General features: G+C 39.5%; 2 protein-coding genes across 6 annotated transcripts in view; one reads left to right on the forward strand and one right to left on the reverse strand.

Moving 5' to 3' along the window:
- Positions 1-9,783, forward strand: part of ptk2ba (protein tyrosine kinase 2 beta, a) — a 60,014-nt gene extending 50,231 nt beyond the window's left edge. For 2 of the 3 annotated variants that reach the window (XM_034004512.3, XM_034004513.3), the window contains exons 22-30: positions 463-571; positions 880-930; positions 2,840-2,965; positions 4,620-4,769; positions 5,977-5,995; positions 6,133-6,179; positions 6,590-6,724; positions 8,872-8,952; positions 9,419-9,783. In XM_034004512.3, coding sequence (XP_033860403.1) covers positions 463-571; positions 880-930; positions 2,840-2,965; positions 4,620-4,769; positions 5,977-5,995; positions 6,133-6,179; positions 6,590-6,724; positions 8,872-8,952; positions 9,419-9,631 — 931 coding nt within the window. In that variant the 3' untranslated portion in view covers positions 9,632-9,783. The remainder of the gene's footprint in view (positions 1-462; positions 572-879; positions 931-2,839; positions 2,966-4,619; positions 4,770-5,976; positions 5,996-6,132; positions 6,180-6,589; positions 6,725-8,871; positions 8,953-9,418) is intronic. The other variant, XM_034004514.3, reaches the window with a different exon arrangement.
- Positions 9,784-12,799: 3,016 nt separating this feature from the next.
- LOC117402562 (neuronal acetylcholine receptor subunit alpha-2-like) lies at positions 12,800-24,440 on the reverse strand. 3 transcript variants are annotated; one of them, XM_034003844.3, is made up of 7 exons: positions 22,703-24,438; positions 20,900-21,719; positions 16,337-16,488; positions 16,095-16,139; positions 15,497-15,606; positions 14,006-15,104; positions 12,800-13,304 (listed from the first exon to the last, which is right to left on the reverse strand). In XM_034003844.3, exons 2-7 carry the CDS (start codon positions 20,961-20,963, stop codon positions 13,179-13,181), a joined length of 1,596 nt encoding a protein of 531 aa, XP_033859735.1. In that variant the 5' UTR covers positions 20,964-21,719; positions 22,703-24,438; the 3' UTR covers positions 12,800-13,178. The 3 variants fall into 3 exon arrangements, with proteins under 3 accessions (XP_033859735.1, XP_033859734.1, XP_058880555.1); XM_034003843.3 differs by having other exon boundaries at positions 20,891-21,719; XM_059024572.1 differs by having other exon boundaries at positions 13,207-13,304; positions 13,958-15,104; positions 20,891-21,719; positions 22,703-24,440.
- Positions 24,441-24,467: the final 27 nt, after the last annotated feature.

Below are 24,467 nucleotides of genomic sequence, written 5' to 3' on the forward strand. Positions count from 1 at the left end.
TGATCATCTGGATATACCACTCACCATTGGTGTTCTATATGAAAGTTGAGCAAATTTGCAGAGTCATTTTGCACTATGCTTAACTGTACATTTATTGAGTAAATAGCACACATTGTTCAGTGGTGTATAATTCTCTCAAGCATTTTTGTAATCCCCCCTCCCAGATGTGTGTTCCCTTGCATTTAACGCTAAAGGGTTTATCATCCATGTCCCTATATTTAATTGATATGAGTGGTTTAGTACCTTATCGTGGTTTAGTTAATGGTAATGACATGGTTTCTCCTTGCCTGAACTGTTTCAGGGACCCTGGACGGTGCTTTAGGTTTGACTGGTTTACTGTATTTCACTGTGTTTCACTGTATTGCACTGTGTTTCTTTGTATTGCACTGTTTCACTGTATTGCATTGTGTTTCACTGTATTGTATTTCACTCTACTGTATCTCACATTGTGTGTTTTTCTAGCGATATGCACCAGATGGAAGTGGAGCAGGATGAGGAAAGGAACCGGAGTCGAGTGAGAGGCACCAAGTTCCACGAGCCCATGATCACCATCAGTGAGCCGCCGCCAAAGGTACTGTGCAGCCCCTGACAATACCTGAGACACAGGGAGAATTAAAGAACCATTGTGATTCTATGTTGAAAAAAAAAAACCTGAGTCGAGTCCCATGTCACATACTGATTGGGATGATCAACTGTACTGTTTTCATAAAGCATTAACCTTTATTAACATAGGCCTTTATACTCCTTCAAAATCATTTTACTTTCTGGGACTATATGGCATCAAGCAAGCACTTTGGTTTTTGTGAAGATCTGATATTGAATACAAACACCTAAATGTAATGGCAATTGATACATGTTGTAATTCCCTCTTTTCCTCAGCCTTCAAGAAACAAACCCATGCAGTTTGTCAACCCTGGACTCCAGGTGCAGGTAAGAAGCTGGTTCGGCTTGACAACATAATCACAGCATCTGTGAGGAATACTTCTGTGGCTTCAGAACTTCACATAATTGGCATAAATACATCCAAACTAGACAAAGTAAAATAATGAAGTGCTCCTCTCGCTGGATGCTCAAAATCCCAACTAGCACATTCCTAAGAGTAAAGCTACCGAACTTCCTGGTGTCCTGAAGCCTTTACAAAAATCAGGATTTTGTCCCGGTTTCACATTTTTGACTCAGGCGCTGGCTGGGCTGATGGAACTCAGTGGAGGATTATTGCCAGCGTAAGTGTATTTCAGTGATGGTGGTGATTTAACACCAGCTCACTGGCACAGCAGCAGACACGTAGGCTACATGTATAAAGAGCAAAAAAAATTGCAATGTCTAAATGGACCTGTGTTTTCTGAAGCCTAAACAGCCAGTCACAGATGAAGCTTAAGCATGCACTGATACAGAGCAAAGCAGAGCAGAAACAGGAACAAGACAATTCTAATCATTTCTTGAGGATGTACCGTTCACATTGCACAGAATATAAACTCATGATCTACAGAGTTTAAACTAACTGCCTTAAATCGGTTGGAAAAGGGCGAGAAGCTTTCCGAAATACTGATGGACTCCAGTGGATCGAAACGCAAGATGTGGACTCGTAACATAACGTGTCAATGTGGCAACGTGATCTATTTTGTGTTACTGTAATTGTGTACAAAGTAGGCTATGGTAAAAAAAAAAAAAAATTTGCTAAAATCATTTAGTTTTGCATCACCTAGAATTTTAGATTGAGATGTAATTTAAAAAAGAACTGTATGAACATAATTAAGATATTTTATTTAACATCATGTAATCAAAGAAACTACAAAATGATATTGCAAAAGTCTACCGGAAGCCGTAATAGTAGTATTTCATGTTAGATTTCGAAATGTCACGTTTTTTAAATTTTTGTCAGTTTTTTTATTAAGTACCATATTCCTTCGAATATAAGACACCCTCGAATTTAAGACGTAGCCCAAATTTCCCACCTTCAATTTGAGGAAAAAATAAAATATCAAATAAATATGCATTTACAAAGATACACCCTCAATTACGCATATGGAGGCAGTTTTCTGCTATCACACAGAGCATTACAGTTATGTGCAGCTTCTCATGACTCACATCTGATTTTCTCCCAATTTGTGATCTGTGGTATTGCTTGGTATGTCAAAAAGTACCATCCAAGTTGGTACTGTTTGTTAGAACTGAGCCTAATAATAAAACACTGAAATTGTAAAAGAGCGTCTTTGAAAATGGCTGCCTGTATGTCATGGATGATTTGAGATCTGGCAGTAATGTTTTTGTTCGTCTTTTCTCGGCAGTCAGTCACGTTGCTGCATTGTGTACTCTGTAAGTCACGTCTTTTGTTGGCGATTTTAATACATGCATCTATTCTGTACTCGAATTTAAGATGCAGGCTATTTTAGAGAAGGAAAAAATGGTTTAAGAAGTGCGTCTTAAATTTGAAGGAATAGGCTATATGGAAAACTACAAAGCGGTATGTAATTCAATATGTTAACGTAACATTATTCAGCAGGTTTAATTCGACTTTAAGAAGCAAAATTAATTCATTCTATAGGGTGATGCAAAACCTCTGGCCAGAGCTGTACAAAGATGTTTGTAACAAGAGATCTATACTCTTTAACATTAAAGGGCTCTTATAATGTGTTGAACAGCTTGCCTGGTTTAAGGTGGAAAGGTGAGTCCATTGAAATTTGACCACAACATTAAAAATACAAAGAACTGTTTGCTGTCTGCTGATTTTGTTCTGCGGCCCAAACGTCCTTGTTGATGTGCTTTTGTGTTGTTGATGCTTATTGCCTTTATTTATGTTGTATCCTCCTTTGCGCCCTCTCCTACCCCCTGCTTCCAGCTGCCTGAATCTCTGTGTGCCAGCTCACCCATTCTTGCTAGCCCACCTGACTACCAGTCGATGGTTGACTCAAACTATGTTCCTCCGGTGCCGCGACACGACATCTTCAGACGTTGCAGCATGAGGGTAAGAGACGCTTGCTTTAGCTGCTTTAGGGTGGTGGGGTTGATGGGGACGGACCGCCACAAGGTCTATCACCTGCCCCAGTATCCAGTACAGTTCTAACTTCTGGCTCTCTGGAATTGACATTGCACTATATATCCAGACTGCCACACTCACACACACATACACACACACACACTGCCTCCAGAATGGCCCCTCGAATTACCACTTTTAAGAGTTTTCTTCAGCAATTTGCGCAGTCTTGGATATGGAAGAACCTTCTATCAGCACACCATCAAAATATGTGCCTGATGAGAAGATGAAGCTTTTATCAATTGAGATTGTGAAGGCCGGTTTGTACTCCATCACTCGACCCTCGTTAAAGATCAAGGTGAACGGCCCGTCATCATGCTGTTTATAGTCTCGCCCGACAATCGCCACTGCTTGAAAACGTCGCTGAGAGGTCAAATCAGCTGAGCTTTAACCTTGTCACTTATGACCTTGTTGCTAGGTGATACTGGCTAACCCTGTTTGTATGCAGTAGATAGAGCAGATTAGAAAGATCAGCACAAAAAAGAGAATGTTTGGGAATGATCCTCACAGAAAATGAAAGGATTCAAGATCGTGTCTCTTTTTTTTTTTATAATTTAGTCGTTGCCAATTAGTTTTTATTATTTTCTCCCCAATTTGAAATGCCCAATTATTTTTTAGGCTCAGCTCACCGCTACCACCCCTGCGCTGACTCGGGAGGGGCGAAGATGAACACACGCTGTCCTCTGAAGCGTGTGCCGTCAGCCGCCCGCTTCTTTACACACTGCGAACTCACCGTGCAGCCGCCTCAGAGCTACAGCAGTGGTTTTTTCCCACAAGAATGCGGTCAATCGATTACAAAATGAGAGCTACATTGCATATTTTATAATACCAGAAGCCAGAATAAATCTGCATACAGCACATGGATGGAAGTAAGACACTCATTGCATAGCAGTTTGAGACATTTCAGGTTTTACAAGCTGCAGGCTTCTTGTAAAAATTGTACTGGTAAAGCAGAAAAGAGAAGACAGCGTTGTAAAAATGCTTATATGTGAGAAATCCATATAAGCATGTTTCGACATTGTCTTCTTAAAAGTAAAGCAGAAGTAAAAACTAACTGAAGCGCTTCATCTTCCATTTCTGCTCAAATACTTCTCGGGCCAAGTGGAACTGCAGTGTCGCTGCGTTTATAGTGTGTCGATGGGCGAGCACAGTGTGCTGATCGGGCGATAATCGAGCAACAGCCTGCTGTCGGCAGGTTTTCAGTCGAGCAACAGTTCAGCGATGGAGTGTAAACTGGCCTTGACTGTTATAACAAGCAACATAAATAAAAAACACACCGGCCTTGTTGAAAGCTTTGGAAGACGATTGTTCCCTGATGGCTATAGACTGCATTTCTAGGCAAAACAGGACTACTAATAGTGTTGCTATTTGAATAACAGGACGGTGTACTGTATGTGTATTACTATACATATGGTAGGTAGTTGGGATCCAACTACAGGCCTATAGAACCTTTAGAATCCCATCTGCTTCTCTGTATAATTCAATGACAAGTTGCTCATCCTCCTAGAGTGTCGATGGACCAGCTAGCTAAGACCTGACAGGGTTTCTACTGCTACTTCTGTAACTGACCTGTTTGTCTCCACAGGAAGCTGATTTCACCTTCGAGCCCACCAGTAAAGAGGATGCCCAGAGGCTGTGGGAGATAGAGAAGGCCAAACTGCAGGCCACCCTGAAGAAGCAGAAGCAGGACATGGTGGAGGACAACAAGTGGCTGGAGAATAACGAGAAGCAGCTGGTGAGAAGCTGCCATTGTGGTGTACCGCTCAGCTCAGCAAAACTCATTCCAGACTAACCACACCATTAGTGCAATCCAGCGAGTTTGCATACAGATGTGGGGATTATTTCTCAATCTAGTTCATAGCAGCCATTTAAGGAATAGAACTGAGTCATCGAGATCCTTTAAGACCCTACTTGACAAAGTTTTGGGTTCAAGCAGCTACTAGGTACCGGACAAGCACTGATGTTTCCCTTCGGGTGTACATTTCTTACAGTATGTCCTTATGTTCTTAATGTACATGTAGTACCAGGATCAGGTCTAACCAAATCTCTAAAACAAAGCTAGTGTTGTGCTGGCTGTGGAACATCAGTCCAGACGAACACTGTGTGGATTCAGCCAAGGAAATAATGCTAATAGAAGAGGTTCTGATTTGTGCTCTGAATAAACTGGAGTTGGGCAGCTCATGGAACGAGGTCTAAGATGAGAAAAGTGTAATTGCTGGTCTTACATGAGCGCTTTCATCCCCAGTCATAACCTAGCGAGGAGGTAAAGATCTGATTGGTACCAAGAAAACATGCCTTCAGGGTTCCAGCTGCATGAGTGATTGTACTAGGCATTTACCATAGTTTACCATGGTTTGCCATGTTTTTAATATGCTTTACTATACATAACTGTGCTTTACAATGCTGACCTATACTTTACCCTGCTTTCACTGTGCTTTATTATGCTTTGGCTCAAATCATTTAAAAAACAATTGAAAACACCTGTCACCTAGCTTCACCATCTTATTTAACTGTCTGATTAAATTTGATACTCATCAGAAGTTTTACACGTTAAATAATTCAATTTCATAGAAATACAGTTGACTCTGGCTAATCCAAACCAGTTGGGACCAGTCTCTGTTCAGGGAGTTCTTGTTGTATTACAGTAATTTTAATGCAGTTTGGGACTGATCAGTTAAAGAGAGAACTGGTTTCTTAATTATAGTAAAAGCTTGTTCACAGCTTTTAGGTTTAGGCTCATTCAAAAAGCCAGATGGAAAACGTTCAAAAAAAGCTTTTACCTTAGAAACTCAGCTGCAGTACATTAACACTAAAGACTGTAACAAAGCAAACTGGTTTAAGATTGACAAATGCTGATTTGATAGTGTGAGTGTTCAATGAACATTTTAAGCCAGCACTCAGTAGTATTATATTTAATTTATTTTTGCTCTCTCTCTTTTTAGCCAACAGACTCTGGATATGGTGAGTGCTGACGTATTTGGACTGCTGGTTTGGTTGTAATTCCGATCTATTTATTTAACATAAAAATTTCTAATTTATAGCATAGAGTTTTAATTTTAGCTTTAACTTTTTAAATATTGTATCTTTCTCTCTTTCAGCTGAATTTACCAGTCCCCCTGTGAAACCTCCACGAGTCACAGTGCAGGTAATTAAACAGGCCTTATCCAAATCAATACCATTGGAACCCGTATCAACAGAGAAGAAAACTTGCCTTCTCCCATAATAGACTATATGCAATATTTAAAGGCTTGCTATCCAAGGTTTGAGCTTTTTATTATTTACAGAATTATCCAGAATTGCCCCTTTTCTTGTGTTGAATGTATCCTCCACCACAACCCTTTCTTAAGCAGCAGAAAAAAATATTTAATGAACTGCAAACTTGATTTACCAACCCTTAACAAAAAAACAAATGTTGGTACTGTGACTGACTTTAATAGAGAGATCACACTAAACTGTGAATCACTGTGCTAGTCTGTAGCCTGAGTGTGCTGGTCTGAACCCTGTGTGTAGTAGTCTGTAGCCTGATGTTGCCGCTGTGTTTCCCCGGTGTTTCAGCCCGCCCCCACTGCAGAGCTGGACCGCACGGATGACCAGGTGTACCACAACGTCATGGAGCTTGTGAAGGTGGTGGTGCAGCTGAAGAACGAGGTCAAAGAACTGCCACCCTCTGAGTACTTCAGCATCGTAAAGGTAGATGTCCTCTTTCTCTTACCATTTAGAAAAGGCAAGCGCAGTCGGTTTACATGGTCGTGCTGAAGTTTACTATGCTTTTACCATGCTCATATCATGACTTTACTACACTTTACCATTGTCAACCACTGCGCCTTTTAACTCCTGCATGACGCTCTCCCCTGCGTGCTGAGAGGTGAGAGGTTACTCCTGTAGAGATTTAACTGAGAAACAGTGAAACTGTGTCTGACTGGAGAAATCTCTAGCTACCTGTCTGAAAGCCATATTGCCACACTCTCAATCACTGTGGTTGTATTGTGCACACAGAGGAAACATGTGGAACGCTTACTATGTAGATTTAAACACAGGACAGTGTGATGTTTGCAAGGCAAACAGGATTTTCTCTGCAGACAGTTCAGTGACAGGCTAGTGAGGTTACTTTGGGAATATCCACCTGTTGATAGATGACATTGGACAGGTACAAATATCAAAACAATTGTGGTTATGTTTAAAACGACATTCACATCAATATAAATTACACAGGAGCCAGCAATACTAAGTAGTGAGTAACTTAACTTATAAAGAAATAAGATAAGAAATAAAATGCTAAGAAATAAAAGTTTCTCATGGTGAAAGCATAGGAAAGTATAATGAAGCATAGTAAAAGCATGGTAAAGTATAGGTAAGCACTGTAAAGCACAGAAAGGTATGGTAAAGAACATTTAAATAAAATAAAAACATGGCAAACAATGGTAAATGCAAAGTATAACCATGGGGAAAAGCATGGGAAACATGCAAAATTACCATGCAGATGTATTGTGGTAAACTTTTATAAGGGTTGTAACACTAAAATACTCTAGTTAAATACACAAGTTGTGAAATTCAATGTGTTCACATGTCTTCTACTGTATATATAGTAACGTCTAGTCCTTTCAGAGAAACAGAACAACAGGGAAGTCAATACACAACAAACTGTTTTCATCCTTAGCTTCTGTTGCAGTCAATTTAGGAGCAGTCCATGATTCATTTATATCTCTGCTGCAGTGCTTCAATGGGTGCAGTAAACACTCCAGTTTTTCCATTTCAAGTGCAATCAACAGTGTGTTGAAAAGCTTGAATTTACTGCTGTGAGCAGCTCCATCTGGATCATATTGTCCAGTCTGAGCTGTTCAAGGAACCCTGATGTTTTTCTGGGAAATCAAGTGCTGAGAAATATGCCTCTAATTATCATAATGCTGATCGGCCAGATCAAACAAATACCAGACTCTTGTTGCCAGACAGAATTTACATAGACCATGTGGCAGTAGAATAGTGTGCGCTAGACAACTGGGCATATTTACTAAGCTTTCCAGTGCAAAGTTTTTCTTTGGAGTAAAAAACTAAAAACAAAAAATGAAACATTTTCTAAAACTCAAAAGAAACAACTGAGATATAGGTAATAACTTGCCTGTCACCTATACAATTGCACGTTTTCCAGTTTGCTTAACTTTGAGCACTGAAATAAAGAATGTTGTTCTCTGAATCAGAGAAGTTTGTCAGTTATGGCTCCAATAAATATGAAAGCAATGAATTACAGTAGTTGTACCCTAGGATGCAAAAGGGAAGCACTAAAGTAACTGTAGATGGTGCAACATCTTGATATACAGTTGTAGCCATCCAGAAGTTACCAATGTGATCCCACGCAGGAAAACGAGAGATCCAAGAAAAAAATGGTCTTAGTGTGCGGCAGAGGACCAATGGGATGTGTGTCAGCTCTGGTACCCTAATCTGCATAAGAGGAGGAGTTGAAGGTATAAGAAGGCGCTGTGCCGCAATTTTGTGTTGTTGGTGGTCACTGTCTTGTAACCTCAATATCTGACAGAGCTGTGGTCTCTGTGTGAGAGACAAAGGTGTGGTGAATAAAAGCCTGTGAAAGAAACAAGTGTCTCTCATGTTTTCTGCCTCTTGCTGAAATGCTACAATACTATTGCCTGAAAAAAAGCATTTGTCAATTATATTGTTTTGTATCCTAGAATTTTCGCCTTTCAAAACATCTGAGATTCATCTGAAAAAAATAAGGCCTAAGAATCTGAGCCGAACTGAGCCAGGGGCTTTGCAGTGTTTTTGTTACTGAGCAGTCATTGATAGTCTTCTCTCCCTCTTCCTCCTCTCTTTTTCTCTCTCTGCAGACAGTGGGACAGACCCTCCGCAGCCTGATCCACAGTGTGGATGAGGTGTTGCCCGCTCTCCATGCATCCATACGAACAGAGGTAAGAAGGTATACAGTAACACATCAGCATCACTAGAGGACTCTCTCTACCAACATATCACCCTATTGGACACTCCACCGGCATACTGAGCTCTCTTCCTCTGTACCTCAGCTGTGAGGCAGTTGAACACTTTCATTGCCTAACTCTGCCTTTTAACCTTTTAGCCTTAAGGTGGCGTTATGATGTTGACCCACATTGATTGGCAGACCTCCAAACTAATTTCATGAAGCCAGTTTCAAACCCAGGCCTCTGAAGATGTAAAGCCAGCGAAATTCCTGTTGTAAAGGAAACACTTCCCTGTACTTGAATAACTAACTCACTCCATAACTTAATGTGCCACTTGGGCCCAGCACAACTGTTTCATTAAGATATGTGTATATTTTTAAACTAACTTGAAAAATGTTGAGGGACAGGCGGCTTCGCTTTATGAAAAATAATCAGGGTTATCTTATTTCTTACTCTGCAGATCGAAGGCACCCAGAAGCTGCTGAATAAGGACATGGCCGAGCTGATTAGCAAGATGAAGCTGGCACAGCAGAACGCCGACACCTCGCTCAGTGAAGAGTGCAAGCGTCAGATGCTGGCTGCCGCCCACACGCTAGCCATGGACTCGAAAAACCTGCTGGATGCAGTGGACCAGGCGCGGGTCCGAGCCATCGTAGCCATGCCAGTTTCCTAGTGACAGACCCAGTCGGAGCGCACGTGACTCAGGACAAGGAATCATAGACTCGTAGGGTGGTGGAGGTTGGGTCGCAGCTCATGAAGTGGATGCAGGCATTGTTGCTGGCACTGTTGTGTAATATTTTTTTAATTAAAAAAAAAAAGAAAAAGTTTTGAGACTGTTTTGTGGGGAAGGCTTTTTTATAATTAACATTTTGTGGGGAAGACAAAAAGGGTTTTATTATTACTTTATCATTACCCCCAGTGTTGCTGTATTATAGGTTCTGCAGTAGGGGGCGCTGATGATGAGCAGTGTGTACTGGTAGCTGTGTCTATTCTGCAGATGCAAGTTCTGGGCTGTGGTGTTTGGAGACTCCTGTACTCATTTATTAAGGCAATTTTGCACTGTTGTTAGTTGCTGTAAATAGAAGTGCAGTTACCTCTGCCTTTGATTTTGAAAACAAAGATGTTAATCTGAAAGCTGACTTAAAATGGTCACGTGTTAGTTTAAGGGAGTTTTTTTTGTTTATTAACTGTTATTAAACAGATAATAAACATGTTAATGTACAATATTTATTTTCTGTTCACTGTTAGTCAATAATATATAATAGGCCAGCTAAAACTGCAAACACCAGAGCCCTATGGATGATCAATCAAACACCAGAGCCCTATGGATGATGAATACCCAGTCGATCATATGCTTTAAATCGGTTCAAATTGTTACTGTAGTAATGTTTAGAAAATTAAATCAGGTTTTTATTAACCCTAACCCTAACCCTTAGATAAAAATTAACAATGTTTGTTAACAGTTAATAAACAAAAAAAAACGGCCCTTAAAATAAAGCGTGAACCTTAAAATGACTAATGAAATAGTGGAAGTACAGGTAGTGGACAAAAAAATGGAAACACCAATGTAAAGTCACTTAATAGGGCGTTGGTCCACTATGGTATCCCACTCTGTGGAGTTCTCGGCGGACGATTTTTGATGAAACTGGCTGCTCGCGCCCCAGGTTGAAATTTCCAGTCAATTAATCTGCAGTTGCTCGCCTGTTTTGCCTTGGACTTCGAATTAATTCACAGATATCACGATCCAGGAGTATGCGCTTCAGCCCACTGTTGCCCTTTGCTGATGATGTCTTTCCCTCGGAGTTCCATGCCGACATCACCTTAGACACCGTTGCTCATGAAACATCAGCAAGTTGAGCTGTCTTGGTCACTGAAGCTCCTGCCAAACGCGCCCCAACAATCACCCCTCTTTCAAAGTCACTGAGGTCTCCTCTTGCAGCCATGCTAGCCATAATTATAGGCAACAAGGCCTGTCCAGCATTTTTTTACATGACCCTAAATATGCTGGGATGTTATATGCTTAATTAACGCATGAGCCACACCTGTGTGGAAGCCCTTGCTTTCAATATATTTGGTGTCCCTCATTTACCCAGGTGTTTTCCATTTTTTTGTCCAATACCTGTAGATCTGTGAAGGTATTAACCTTTACCTGGTTTACCCAGGTGCAGAATGTAATATAACAAGATCTTTTTTTTTTTTTTTTCCCAAATTCATTCTGTACCAAACGCGTGTGCTCATAATTTTCGTAAACTGCTTACTGCAGCGCTAAGTGTATACAGTAAATTAAAAACCAAGACCCCTCTGGCTGTGATACTGAGGTCAGAACCAGTTTTTGGTTGTCATCTCAAACTCTTTTTCCAAACTAGAAGCCTGGTCATTCGTCATTCCTGAATTTTGCGTAGACTATTTATTCATTGATTACTTTTTATGTTACAGTAACATTACAGTAGTAATAGAAAAAAAGACAAGCGCAAATTAGAATTATTAAAATATCAACCAGCTCTTCAGTCTTTTGAAAACTAGTCGTGTTAATTTGCACTTTTGATGGCTGGAATTTTATTTCCCGGGATGTAAATTGAAAATGCACGATGGATTCGCACAGATAACCCAACGAGGAAAGTGAGAGACCAGTAAAACAACAAAAAAATCTGTAGTCAGTTCATCTTATCAAGTGTAATTACAGCTTGTATAAAAAAATATCTCTACCATTGGCTGTTTATAGACATAAATACTGTATTGGTGTTAATCAGCAGTCACCCTAGTTGCCAGGGTATGAAGTGCCCCAGTTTTCTGTCTGGAACCTCATAAAACTTCTCATGAAAATGGCTTTCTTTGCAATGCTTTGTTGTGACGTAGCACGCTCCCCATGTTTAAGGTCTATACTAGTATTTATTAAGTAGTGGAGAGGAAGGGTTAATGTAATTTAGAATAACGTTATTTTATGTAACCCAGAAACACCAGCCAGAACACTCCGACCACACATAGAACGATCAGTGGTTGTCTCCCGGGGCATTAGCCATTCCTTAAATACTTCGACACAGTGGTTCTTGACTTTTGGTTGCAGTTGCAGACTGGGATAAAGATATTCTGACTATTATGACCTGCTATCAGGCCCCTTTAAAGCGGGGATAAATATTTGCTTTTACAGTCAAATGATTAACATGTAACATCATTAGGTCTCACATACTGTATTCACATGTCATGTGGTTCAGCTCCTTAACATGCATCACATTGCTTGATAATACACCAAGATTATTTCCTAATAAAATGTCCTGTACAACATTCTGCATCTCTGCTTATCTCACATTTGTAGCTCCCAAATGAAATGCTTGGCATTCTAGAGAAGAAAGCCACTGTACAGAATGCCTGGCTCTTGATAAGGCTGCACCTCAGCTGGGTGTTTTATCTTTCCCTGTAATAGCGGTACACTGATTACCTCCTGCCCTCATTCTGCACATGCTAAAGAAACCCGCTAGATGGCTGACTTACTGTAATGGAAGGTTTTTCAATGCCCTGCTAATTTGGCTGAAAGGTTATACAATTGAGCTGCACAAAGGTGCCCAGTGCGTAAAAGAAAATAATCTTAACACAATGGTAATGGGTTTAGTGAACCAGCAGAGACCTTACAATTGGTATCTGCTAGTGTGCTTTCCAGCGAAATGTCATATTTGCATATCTGTTCGGCTTGGGGTTGTGGCTAGAATAACATTACTTTATGTTCGCTGTTTGGGAAAGCTGTGGCAAACTAAAGTGTCTATGATAAATCATTATCTTCCTGCCTCTAAACAAGAACACTCTTAATCTATATATTTACAAACATCATTAGTAAGCTGTACACCAGTATTCCATACTTCTTTATTGTACAGTACATTGTTGGGTTTAAAAATATAGTCCATTCGATATAACAGTAGAGCAGTATGAATGGCAGCAAAACCCTGGAATAAAACTGTCCAGAATAAGGAGGAGCAGCTGTATTTATGTTCAATCAGAAGCTCACATCCTTGTCTGTGTCAGCAGTGCTAAAGCAGACCCCTTCTTCACGGTGAAGAAGCAGCTCTCCTCCTCACAGCAGACACTTGCCCTTCCATTTAGTATCATGTCACAGTTTGCTCTCAGATGCTTCTAAGTAGCACAGACCAGGGTTAAAGGCCATGCCACCCTTGGTTGTGTAAAGTCTTTAAAAAATAAATAAATAAAAAAATAAAAACTAAAAATGAATTCTAAATCATCCCAGCCAACCATGGAGGAAGGAAGAGTCCGATCGTCCCCAGCAAACACACGATAATAAACATCCAGAGGAATATCCGGTCGATCACCATGGCAACGTATTTCCAGTCCTCCTTCACCTGCAGAAGAAAAAAAAGTTTTAAAATATTGCCCTGTTTTTATTAAGGGGCTTTGTTCTTTTAAGAGAAACTCAACTTGTGCCAATCAATTCAAGTGAGCTGATGGGACAAAGGGGTGGAGTTTAGTTGTATTCTGTGTGTTTGATGACAGTGGGGCGTGTGGCTGTAATTATGTACTATAATTAAAAAGCTTTGGTATTTATTTATTTTCATATATACGGAAGAAGTGGATGCCTGCAGCTAAAACTACTTTAGGTAATGAAAACAAACTTGCAAAACCAATAATGTCCGATTTCTGATACAACACACAAGGCCAAACTAATTGAATAAATCTGCCCTGTCATGCGGTTCCATTCTCTTTATATATCTCAAATGTGAATTTTTGAAAGGAATCTCACACTATACTAGGTCAACGTAAATTCTCAGTTTACTTGCTTTATTTTCATAGTGACTGTTACTGCTTCACTTCCGGTCACCTAGTGTCTTTGGGGTTAAAGAATGTTACTGGCTGCAGAGCATGTCACCCAATATGGAAAGCAACTGATTGGTTAAAGACAGGAAAGAAGGTGCTGAAAGAATGGATACAACTTCAAATGATTTATGACATTATATCATTAGCTACCACCACTTTAAGTTAATACCAAGTAAATTACCATTTGTTTTTCAAAAGGGTTAGCCTAGTCCAGACAACCCTCACTTACTGAGAAGTCAGCATCCTCTGCACGGAGGTGGTCCGCAATATAGTGCACACCCTCCAGAGCTTGGAGGATGCTGGGCGACAAGGGGAAGATGGAGTCCGACACCAGGTTGTCTATCTTGGCGGAGCGCTGGGTGGGGTTCACTCTGCCCCCCAGACGGTGAGTGGTCCTGTCCAGCCGGTGGTGAAGGTTGTGGTTGTGGTTGTGGGGAGAGGGGACGCCTGCGGGCAGACGGGCACAGGCGGTGGGTTGTGGGGAAAAGGAGGGCAAGCCCAGCTCGTCGTCTTCATACTTGTAGTCCACGTCGGTCTCCAGCCAGTACTTGGAAGTGCTGAGCTTGAACTCACCTGACTGGCTGCGCTGGTGCTGCTGCAGGAAGCGGTGGTCCTTCTTGTCCGGGGCCGGGCGCTTCATGAAGAGCCAGCGGGGGATGAAGTCCAGGAAGACTGTGCAAACCCATTTGGGCATCTTGTGAGTGCTGGGTGAGCGGTGGTGGACGTTGAGCACAAACACGGTGATGACGATGGAGAGGGTGACGAAGATCATGGTGAAGAGCAGGTACTCCCCGATCAGAGGGATCACCAGGGAGGTGGAAGGGATGATCTCGGTGATGAGGAGGAGGAAGACAGTGAGGGAGAGCAGCACAGAGATGCACAGGGTGATTTTCTCACCGCAGTCAGAGGGGAGGTAGAAGACAAGCACAGTCAGGCAGGAGATGAGGAGGCAGGGGATGATGAGGTTGATGGTGTAAAAGAGAGGGAGGCGGCGGATTATGAAGAAGTAGGTGATGTCCGGGTAGATCTCGTGGCAGCAGTCGTACTTCTTGGTGTTGTAGGTGCCCACAGCATTGATGATAGCCCACTCTCCGCTCTCCCAGTAGTCCTTCAGGTCCACGTTCATCTCTATGCGCTCCAGGTCGATCTTGGCCTTGTCATAGGTCCACGAACCGAACTTCATCTTGCAGTTCTGCTGGTCGAAGGGGAAGAAAGTCACGTCGATACTGCATGAGCTCTTGTAGATGGCTGGCGGCACCCACTGTACCATGCCTGTGTAGAACAGGTGGGCCTTCGTCATGTGAGTCACTGCAAACTCCCCGTCTGCACTGCACAGCAACACACAACAAGAAATGCATGGTGGTTAGACATCCATCCCTGAACAATACTACCATCCCCAAGAAAAAAAAAGCATTCATTTCTACATTGCATGTCATGACCCAGGTTCCTCTTGTGATTACAAACTCATGAGTCATTATAAGAATTTGTATGCAATACTAATTCAATTTTAATTCAGTTTAATTCAATTCAATATACTATTGACATTGAGGTCCTGGGAGAAAAAGGTGCATCTGGAAATGCTAGATGGCACAATAACACAATTATTAATATGTGTTGTACAGCAATATATCAGCAATTGTTACCGCTCAAGATTACTGTTGGATTGAATAGGATGACTACCATGATTACTACTGAGTAAGAGTAAGTAGTTTGCATTTACTTGTTATACAGTACGATGTCTGGCACCCAGATCATTTCAGAGGGGACTCGAATCGATGTAACGTTGTCATAATCGGCAGGATTCCATCGTAGTTTGTAGTCGTTCCACTCCTGAGAACAATGGTTAGAGCGTCACCAAAGAGTGCAGGACACTGATTTAAAAGATCATTATAATCATTATAAGTACTAGCACTGTTATCACTGGACCCCCTTTCTTGCTTGTATTTCACACTTCAGATCAGAAAATGCAGATATTTCAAAGTCACATCTATAGATAAAAAGTTGCTTCTGCTTCCTGGTACAGGTATAATATCTCAAAAAATGTATCACTGGTCTACCTACAATCAGCTAAGGTAACAATATGCCAAAGGGGAACCAGTATTGATAAAGCTAGTAAAAGGTAAGAAAATACATTTTAAATAGATCACGGCTTATTTTCACTGCCTAATGTCCTTTACTGTTTGTGAGTATAGAACTAATGATAATGTAACATGTTATTTAATAACTCTCTTTTAATCTCATTCTTGTTCCCAGTGATTACAAGTGGCATGATAACTATAAGTTTTTTTTGTTGGTGTCTTTTACTTTTGTATGCTTACCTGTTTGAGCCAAACATTTGTTGTCATCATCTGATTCTTCTCATTCTGTTGAAGAAAGAAAGCTGATGAGGCTGCCAGCTGAACATATCTAATGCCAAGTTTAATGATTGCTATGCCGTTTGCAGCCTACCATTATATTATGATTGTGAATTTATTACAAAATGAAACTACAGCAATCAGCGGAAAAGTGTATAGTGCTGTATAGCAAAAACTATCATGTTATACAGCCTGCCCATACTTACCACGTCTATAAGCTGTGCAATGGAGAGTCCAAACTTGACAATTACAACATCAGAAATGTTACGGACTGGCCTGGGCCACCTGTTATAGCCAACAAAGAGATCCTTAAAGAGGTTTTCTTCAGCATGAGAGTGGGTCCTCTCCTGGCAGAAAACTGCAGAGAGAGAGAGAGAGAGAGAGAGAGAGAGAGAGAGAGAGAGAGAGAGAGAGAGAGAGAGAGAGAGAGAGAGAGAGAAGTAAAAGGAAGATCTAACCTACAGCGCTCTTCAAACACAGGAAATCATTTGCCCAAGGCACGGAAAAACAAAGTTTGAAGCAAAAAAGCCTGCAAAATGAATGCATTGTGAATTTAAAAAATCCCATTTTGGTGCATGTGGCTTTTTCACAAAGGAACTGTACCAGACAGAGAATATTTTCAGTCACTAACAACCTTAGCTGGAATTAGGCCGGCAAAAGAATATAAATATAATAAAACATGTTATATCTCATTACATTGCCAATCCACTTAACCACCCAGGAGAGGACCTGATACAGTTGATGGATTGCTTTTAAGTTAATGTCTCCCAGAAGGACTCACTAAATTAGGCTATCCAGACACATATTCATATAGCAAACCAGACACTAATGGGACTAAGAATAAGTACAGGTACAGTCCATCTAATTATAGACAGACATGAAATAGGCATTACTTCCATACACAGCAACCCTAGTTAAAATCATTATTCCATTATAAAACACAGGTGGTTTGAATCAGGGGGTTGTGATAAAATTACATTAATTAGAACTTGTCATATTTATATACTATAGTAGGATTAAAAATGAATAATTGCTTAAACAGTTTAACTCGTTTGAGTATTATTGCTTGATTATTGATGACACTTTTGCTATTTAAAGACCATTTTTAGTAAAAAATAAATAAATAAAAGAAACATTAGATTTTTACATTAACTTTTTAAGCAATATTTTTTTTTAAATATATTAGCGTACAATACAATCTCCATGGGTTTCAATAATTCGCTTAGTATAGTTCCATATGTTTTGGGCTTCATTTCACTCCAAGCTGCTCAATTATACCTAATTGCTTTACTGAAACAGCTCTTGCGCTGTACATGGCATTACACATTGTATGACAAAAAGTGCGAGGCTGGGATGGAAAGATTGATTGCGTCAATTGCTGCTAAGAAGTCAAGAATCATTAACTTCCCTCATTAGAGGAATTTCAGCACAGTGACCGCCACTGAACCCTGATCCAGAATGAGAGGCACTGGTAGATGTGCAATTGGATAATGTGAGGGTTCAGGGAGGTCAGTGATGTTATTGTGCAAGGGACTTGCACGCTTTCCGTCTTCTGCCTATCGCAGGCAAGCTCCAAAGCTGTGTGCATTATTCTGAAAGAACGGGTGTCCTCTCTCGGTCACTAAGCATCATCTTTCTGGAGAATACTTTGATAGCATTTTAATAGCTCAATTATATATATATATATATATATATATATATATATATATATATATATATATATATATATATATATATATATATATATATATATATGGACAAGGAGGGCTATAGTGGAAAATTATTCACCCGAGGGAAGACTATTGTTACCGACAGGAAGCTATAATGTCCGAAACCTCAGCTGGAGGGGCATTTCATTTTCCACTATGGCCGAGTCTGCAGTACATATTTAATATATGAATCAGTCAAGAAAATAAGCGAGGCAAGGTTGGATAGTAAATACGACTTCATATATTTTGTTTAAATATAGCTGATACAGAATACGTAAATAAATATGTACATGTATATTTTGTTTAAATATAGCTGATACAGCATAAGTAAATAAATAATATAAATAAATAACAGAAAATGTTTTTGAAGTTCATACCGCATAGCTTGCTCACTGTTGCATAATAGGAGGCTGTGTGGTCCAGTGGTTAAAGAAAAGGGCTTGTAACCAGGCAGTCCCCGGTTCAAATCCCACCTCAGCCACTGACTCATTGTGTGACCCTGAGCAAGTCACTTCACCTCCTTGTGCTCCGTCTTTCAGGTGAGACGTAGTTGTAAGTGACTCTGCAGCTGATGCATAGTTCACACACCCTAGTCTCTGTAAGTCGCCTTGGATAAAGGCGTCTGCTAAATAAACTAATAATAATAATAATCCAGTTTATATCCCGGCCATCATATTTGTTTACATCGTCGAGTCAGAAAACAGTGACAGTGACGTTTTAATCACCATTTTAGTGTTTGGAGCATCTTTCTTTTGTAGTATGTTTTGTAATTCATGTTCTGTTAAGTCACAGAATCGGTGTTCAGCCATTTTCTCTTGTTGTGATGAGTGAAGATGAAAGGCATTCCTTTGAAAAGGGGCGGGACTGACAGTGATGTGAACCAATCACATGACAGATGGAGACTATTGCCCGGTGGTGTAAGCATGTTAGGGCAATAATTCAATCTATTTTTCCACCTCTGATGAGGTTTTAACTATTCACAGGCCATAATTTCTAACTACTGATTCATATATATATATATATATATATATATATATATATATATATATATATATATATATGTGTGTATGTGTGTGGTTCTGTTCAAGTGCCCTGGAGGTTAATCAGCAATACCAACATGACACACATTTAGTCTCCAGTGGTGTGTAACTCAGACCCAGCCTGACCTGCCTGTGCACAAAGACAATACACTGAGGCACTGCTCCAAGGACCTGCCTTCATAAAAGCACCATGCAAGTCTACTAAGCAGTGATTAACTCAATTTCACTTAGGCAGCATTTCTTAGAAACTCAGCAAAATAAAAATGCTTGTGGCTTGTGGGTCAACAGAGTTGTTATTATCACTGTCAAAGTATAGACATTGGGCTGAACTTTCAAACCTATTTACCCCAAATTGTCGTTAGGGACACTTTTTGTACCAATTAAAATGTATTAAATGAATAAGAAAAAATCCAAGACTGCTCAAAAGGTCTTGGTCTCAGTCTGTGCTTTTTTTTTTTGGAACAAGATCAATTATGAATTAATTCATGGAATGTATTTGCTCAGTGATTAGCTTTGCGGGTGATGGCACAGAGCCATCATGCAGATATGCTTTGTTAATGCACTTGGACATCATTAGAGAACAATGTATCTTTTAGCAAACACTTTATGATAGTCATGTATATACATCTGGAATGCAATACTGAATCAATCACTTTGGATTCCGCATCAGCGCAGGCAGTAGATCTCAGTTCAATTAAAACCTGCCATGGATTGTCAACCTATTCCTCTAGACTGGCCATTAATATCCAGCTGCTTATTTGTGGAAAGATCTCTGAGGAATAACTAATCGTTGGGGGAATTTATGTCAGGGTAGTCTTGATATAACAGCAGATATTGCCAGGCATCTCCTTTTTAAGTTATTTTAGAACACTGACCAAAGGATATTTGACTCCACCAGAAAGTAACGGAGGATTTCAGCCACTGAAAAAGTTAAAATCTGAAATTAGACATTTGACTCTACTGGGATTCTTACTAAGAAGTTACTAAATGTGCTATTAAGAGTCACTGACATCTCTACATAAGATATTCAATATTCTGAAGAAAAAGATCACCTGTGCTACACCCCGAGCAAGCATCGAGCACTTTGTAGAATTGGGCAATGTAATTATTCACAAAGATTACTATGAGTGGTTTAAATAGGCTAGGCGATGACAGGCTGGTAGATGTGATTTTAGAACTGCATAATCACTCTCTATAGCATTTCCACCCCAGGGGCAATCAGCACCAGCAGACTGGAAACGAATCACGTTATGCAGCACATGGTGTTACACAATTCAAAGGGTTATTCATGTTGAATTAAGAATCTCCGTCATTTTTAAATACAAGTTACACTTAATTGCTTTTCAGTTGAACTGAGATCTGACCTTTTTGCCTCTTCCTACCTCTTTCAGGCTATGGCATCTTTGGAACTGGAGTATTTAAAGTGCATATTTTTTAAAGTCTTTCAGAAATGCCTGGGATATAATAGGCACATTGTAGAGTCTGTGGTTTGAGACACATTATTGATGGCGGTGGGGAGTTAGGGGTTGCATGTGGGGTGCTTGTAGGACAACTAACAGTGGCAGTGGTATATTATCTAGGAGTCAATAGCCTCCATCAGATATTGATGCTTAATTACACTGCAAATCAAGTCACACATACATCTTAGGCAACAGATTATACCAAATCGTTTTTTAATTGTGCATATTTTACACTGTAATTTTGGTAGGCACTAAAATAATTTAAAAGGACAGAAGTTACTACCGGTAGGATTTGTGTTTATAAACTGTTCTACAAGATTTATTTTAAATTTGTAATCTACTTTTACAGTGACAGTGCAACTATTTTTTTATATGAAAGAACATTATTACCTTATCCCCAGTTGTATCTTTCATGAGGTTTTGTTCAAATTATGTGGTTAAAACTAATAGTTTCTGATCTGCTTTTTTTAACAGACCCCCAGACGCAAAGGAATATCTCTTTTAGCAATTGAGGAAAAAGAAGTGACACGTTATTAAACATTTCTACTTACCTGACTTACATAAAATGAAACAGCAAAAAAACGTATACTTCTTGGAGAACAGCCTTGGAAAAACGGGTTCCATTCTTGACACGGCAGAAAAAGTAAACAAACAAAAAAATGGCAGTTTTTGGTTTTTGATTTTTGATTATTATTTTATTTTATTTTTTTGGAACTTGGTTATCTTGAACACGTTTTGTTTAAACTGGTTTTCAAGTACTGGTCGAAGGACAAAGACTTCCCTTTCCTCAACTTATTGAAAATTACAAGACCAGGACATTAGGCACTCCTGTTCGAGTCATTTATGTAGATTGGCAACAGATTTCAATTTGCACTCCCAAACCAGAACCACAGAAGAAAAAAGAATCTATCAGAAGTTTAGTGGAAAAAGTAGTCTTTTTGACTTATTTGACACAAAACGACGTGAATATTAAATTAAACACAGAAGCAGACCGTCGTCTGTGATTTAAAAAAAGGCAAGTTAACCACTGCGCTGGCCGCTGGCCGCTGAACTGGAAGCAGGTTCAATGCTGAGACGTCAATTGAGAACTCGGAGCTGTCCTTTGTATGGTGCTGAAACGCTATCATTCAAGGCGCATCTCAGTGTATTGGGTTAAAATGGCTAAAAGGGTAGAGAAACTCTTCCAAGGTCTTCATTAATATGATTGGATTACCAGGGGAGCTTTGGAGTTAAGTTCAACCAGGAGAAACATTCAATGCGTATAAACATCAAAATAATCCACCGTAATGTAAAGAACGTGGCCGGGTTAGTGGCGTTGACAGGTTTACAACATTCTGTTACTCCTCAGAGGAACTTTGATTAACCACCTTGGCTACAGACCTGCAGAGGAAAAGGCAGAACAGAAACAAGTATTTACCACGGGAGACATATGAACTGGTTAAAGGGGGGGGGGGGGGGGGGGGGGGGGGGGGGTATACTCTTGCAAAATGTTGCTGTCTTTGCCTGACCCATTTAATATTTCAGAAATAGTTCCGGTAGATAAACGAGATAAGGACATTCATAAAACTGTATATCGCGTCTTCTAGCAAGATCATCAGCGATTCAAGTATTGTATTACAAATACATTTTAATAGTAGTTCTAAGAGCTGCAGACAAAGCTTTTTTTTTTTTTAGGAAAACTATAGGGAAAGGTTACTAAAACTTAAGTCCAGAAAATGACTGCAAGTTCACGGGGTATGAATACAAATGTGCTCAAGCTGATACATCGAAAAGTTACTTGTTCTTAGTATTACCCTGGTGAAATCTAAATTGAACTAGGAGCGGGTTTATCTTTTGCAAAGATATTTTTGTAATTAACTGACTGACTGACTTGCGAGCAAAGCCAGTATAACTTTGTCAGTAATTAAATACGAACTTGAAATGGGAACTTTTTTTCTACTACAATGTAAACCAAGCTATTTACTTCAAAAACACATCTGAGCATTTGTATTTTGCGTTTATTTGATACACCTTTGAGTGCACCATGATATCTGTACCTTCGGTATTAGTGTGGGGACCGCTAACCAAAACAAAGCCAGCTCTTTTTCTGCAGTAGTTTAAAAGTAGAGCTGTCAACCATGTTTTTGTCTCTTACCTTAAACAGAGAAGTTGTCCAGTAGCCTCTATTTATCAATATAAATGTTTATATGCATATTTTTCCGTTTTCTTTTCAAAATCAAGCTATACTATACTGTACGATATAAATAGAAATACTTCCTGGACCCTCTTCATGCACAACTTTTTTTTTTCTAAAAAGGAGACTCCTTATACACTGACTGAAGCTGTTATAAAACACTAAATGTGCGTTGGAAGTCAAGACTTACCTCATTGCGAATGCCACCATCAGTGATAACGCCCAGATTATGAACATTATACATTTCAAAGAAAGTTAAAAAAAAAAAATCCAAACCCAGTCCTCAGTTTTTTTTTTTTAATTTTCAAACGACCGTTTAAGATCTAATATGGAGCAAGGTTCCGAGAATCAATTTGAAGATTAATGCATCAGCTATTTTCAAAAGCTTCAGTAATTAGATTTTTTTTTTCCAAACTACAAGTATGACTTTCCCTATAAAGATAAAAGTAGGGAATTACAGAGTACATTTTCTTATGTGAAACAAGGTTCTTCAAGGTTAAAGCTTCATAGCGTTTTTCTTTGGCAAATAGTTAGGATTCGATTCCCATGTCATCATACGCGGAGCTCCCTAACCAACATTTTTAAGTGACGGTGTTACATTCAGCCTGACTGTCTTGAGCTCGTTTTGACTCCTGTGCATCCTCCCTGGTTGGATGATATCAGGAGCGAGGGGAGGGGCCAGTTCAAGTGTAGGAAAAAATAACTCCAATAACATTCTATAGTTCAACAACTTCTGCAGGCCATGTCACAGGTAACGAGGTCATTTCTGTAGCTTTCAGTAAGGCTTTTTTCACTGCTGTGAACAAAGAAATTAAATAGGCCTATCTGAAATGAAAACTTAAATCATGAATTAGAATTTTGATAATTACAGGACTTTAATGTTCTGTTAGGAAAAATAACACGTGGACTACCAATGAATGTAGTAGAATGCAGTGTCAAGAACTATCAGGCATTATTATCTAATCCTGGTTTGTAATCTTTAGTGTCAGGTACTTTCCTTAAAGGGAACAGCGGTTGTCATTGTCTATAGCAAATAAACTATTAATATTAAACTTCATACTGCTGAATATAAAAACAAATTAAACATTATAAGACAGTCCAAAAACTCAAATGCATCCACAAATACAAAGTTTAGTTTAGCGCATAGGCATACTTAAATTATAATGATTATTTTACTTTGGTATGACAAAAAAAATAAAAATAAATAAATAAAAAAATAACAATGCATAGCTTATGGTGTTTTTTTTTTCTCCCAAGAAGCACTTTATGTATAAAAATAAAACAAATCGAACTATTGCTAGTCAGTACCAGCATTTATCCTTAACAGAAAATCGTCTCGTTTTGGGTGCATTGACATTTGTTCATGAAGACGCTAGAGGGCGACAGGTACTCTATTAAATAAAAGAGGGAAGCAGCAGACACCTGGAATCAAGGCGGATGGTAACACCTGAAGTGTTTCATTCATGTGACTGTGTCCGCGATGATGTGTTCCGTGACAGACGATGGCAGTGAGAATAAAGAAATGTTGCACTTTTGCTCTCCCAAAACATCAAAGGTGTCTCATTATTTGTTACTAAGCATCTAATTCTATCTCTAATGGCACAAAGTACAACATGAACTATGTTGTGCTGTACTGTATACTAGAATAAAAGCATAACATAGGGTAGTAAAGTACATTTTACTTTGGCAGACTCTTAAAGGCAATATTAAATGTGCATGGTAGTTGTATTATATATGTCTTAGGAGTTTTTTTTTTTTTTTTTTTTTACCATATTTGAGAAACTTTTATTGCAATGCAAAGTGTAAATGGAAGGAAACCAAAAACTGTTACAATGTTACAGTATTAGTCAGAAAAAAACATCTTCTAGAGGACCCTGGGTAAAGAAGACAAAAAGGAATCTAGAGTTTGTTTCCGGTGCAAAGTAATCACAATGAGTTAATGGGGTGGTCACAAA

Source organism: Acipenser ruthenus, chromosome 5 (assembly GCF_902713425.1).
Source record: "Acipenser ruthenus chromosome 5, fAciRut3.2 maternal haplotype, whole genome shotgun sequence".
NCBI classification, from domain to species: domain Eukaryota; kingdom Metazoa; phylum Chordata; class Actinopteri; order Acipenseriformes; family Acipenseridae; genus Acipenser; species Acipenser ruthenus.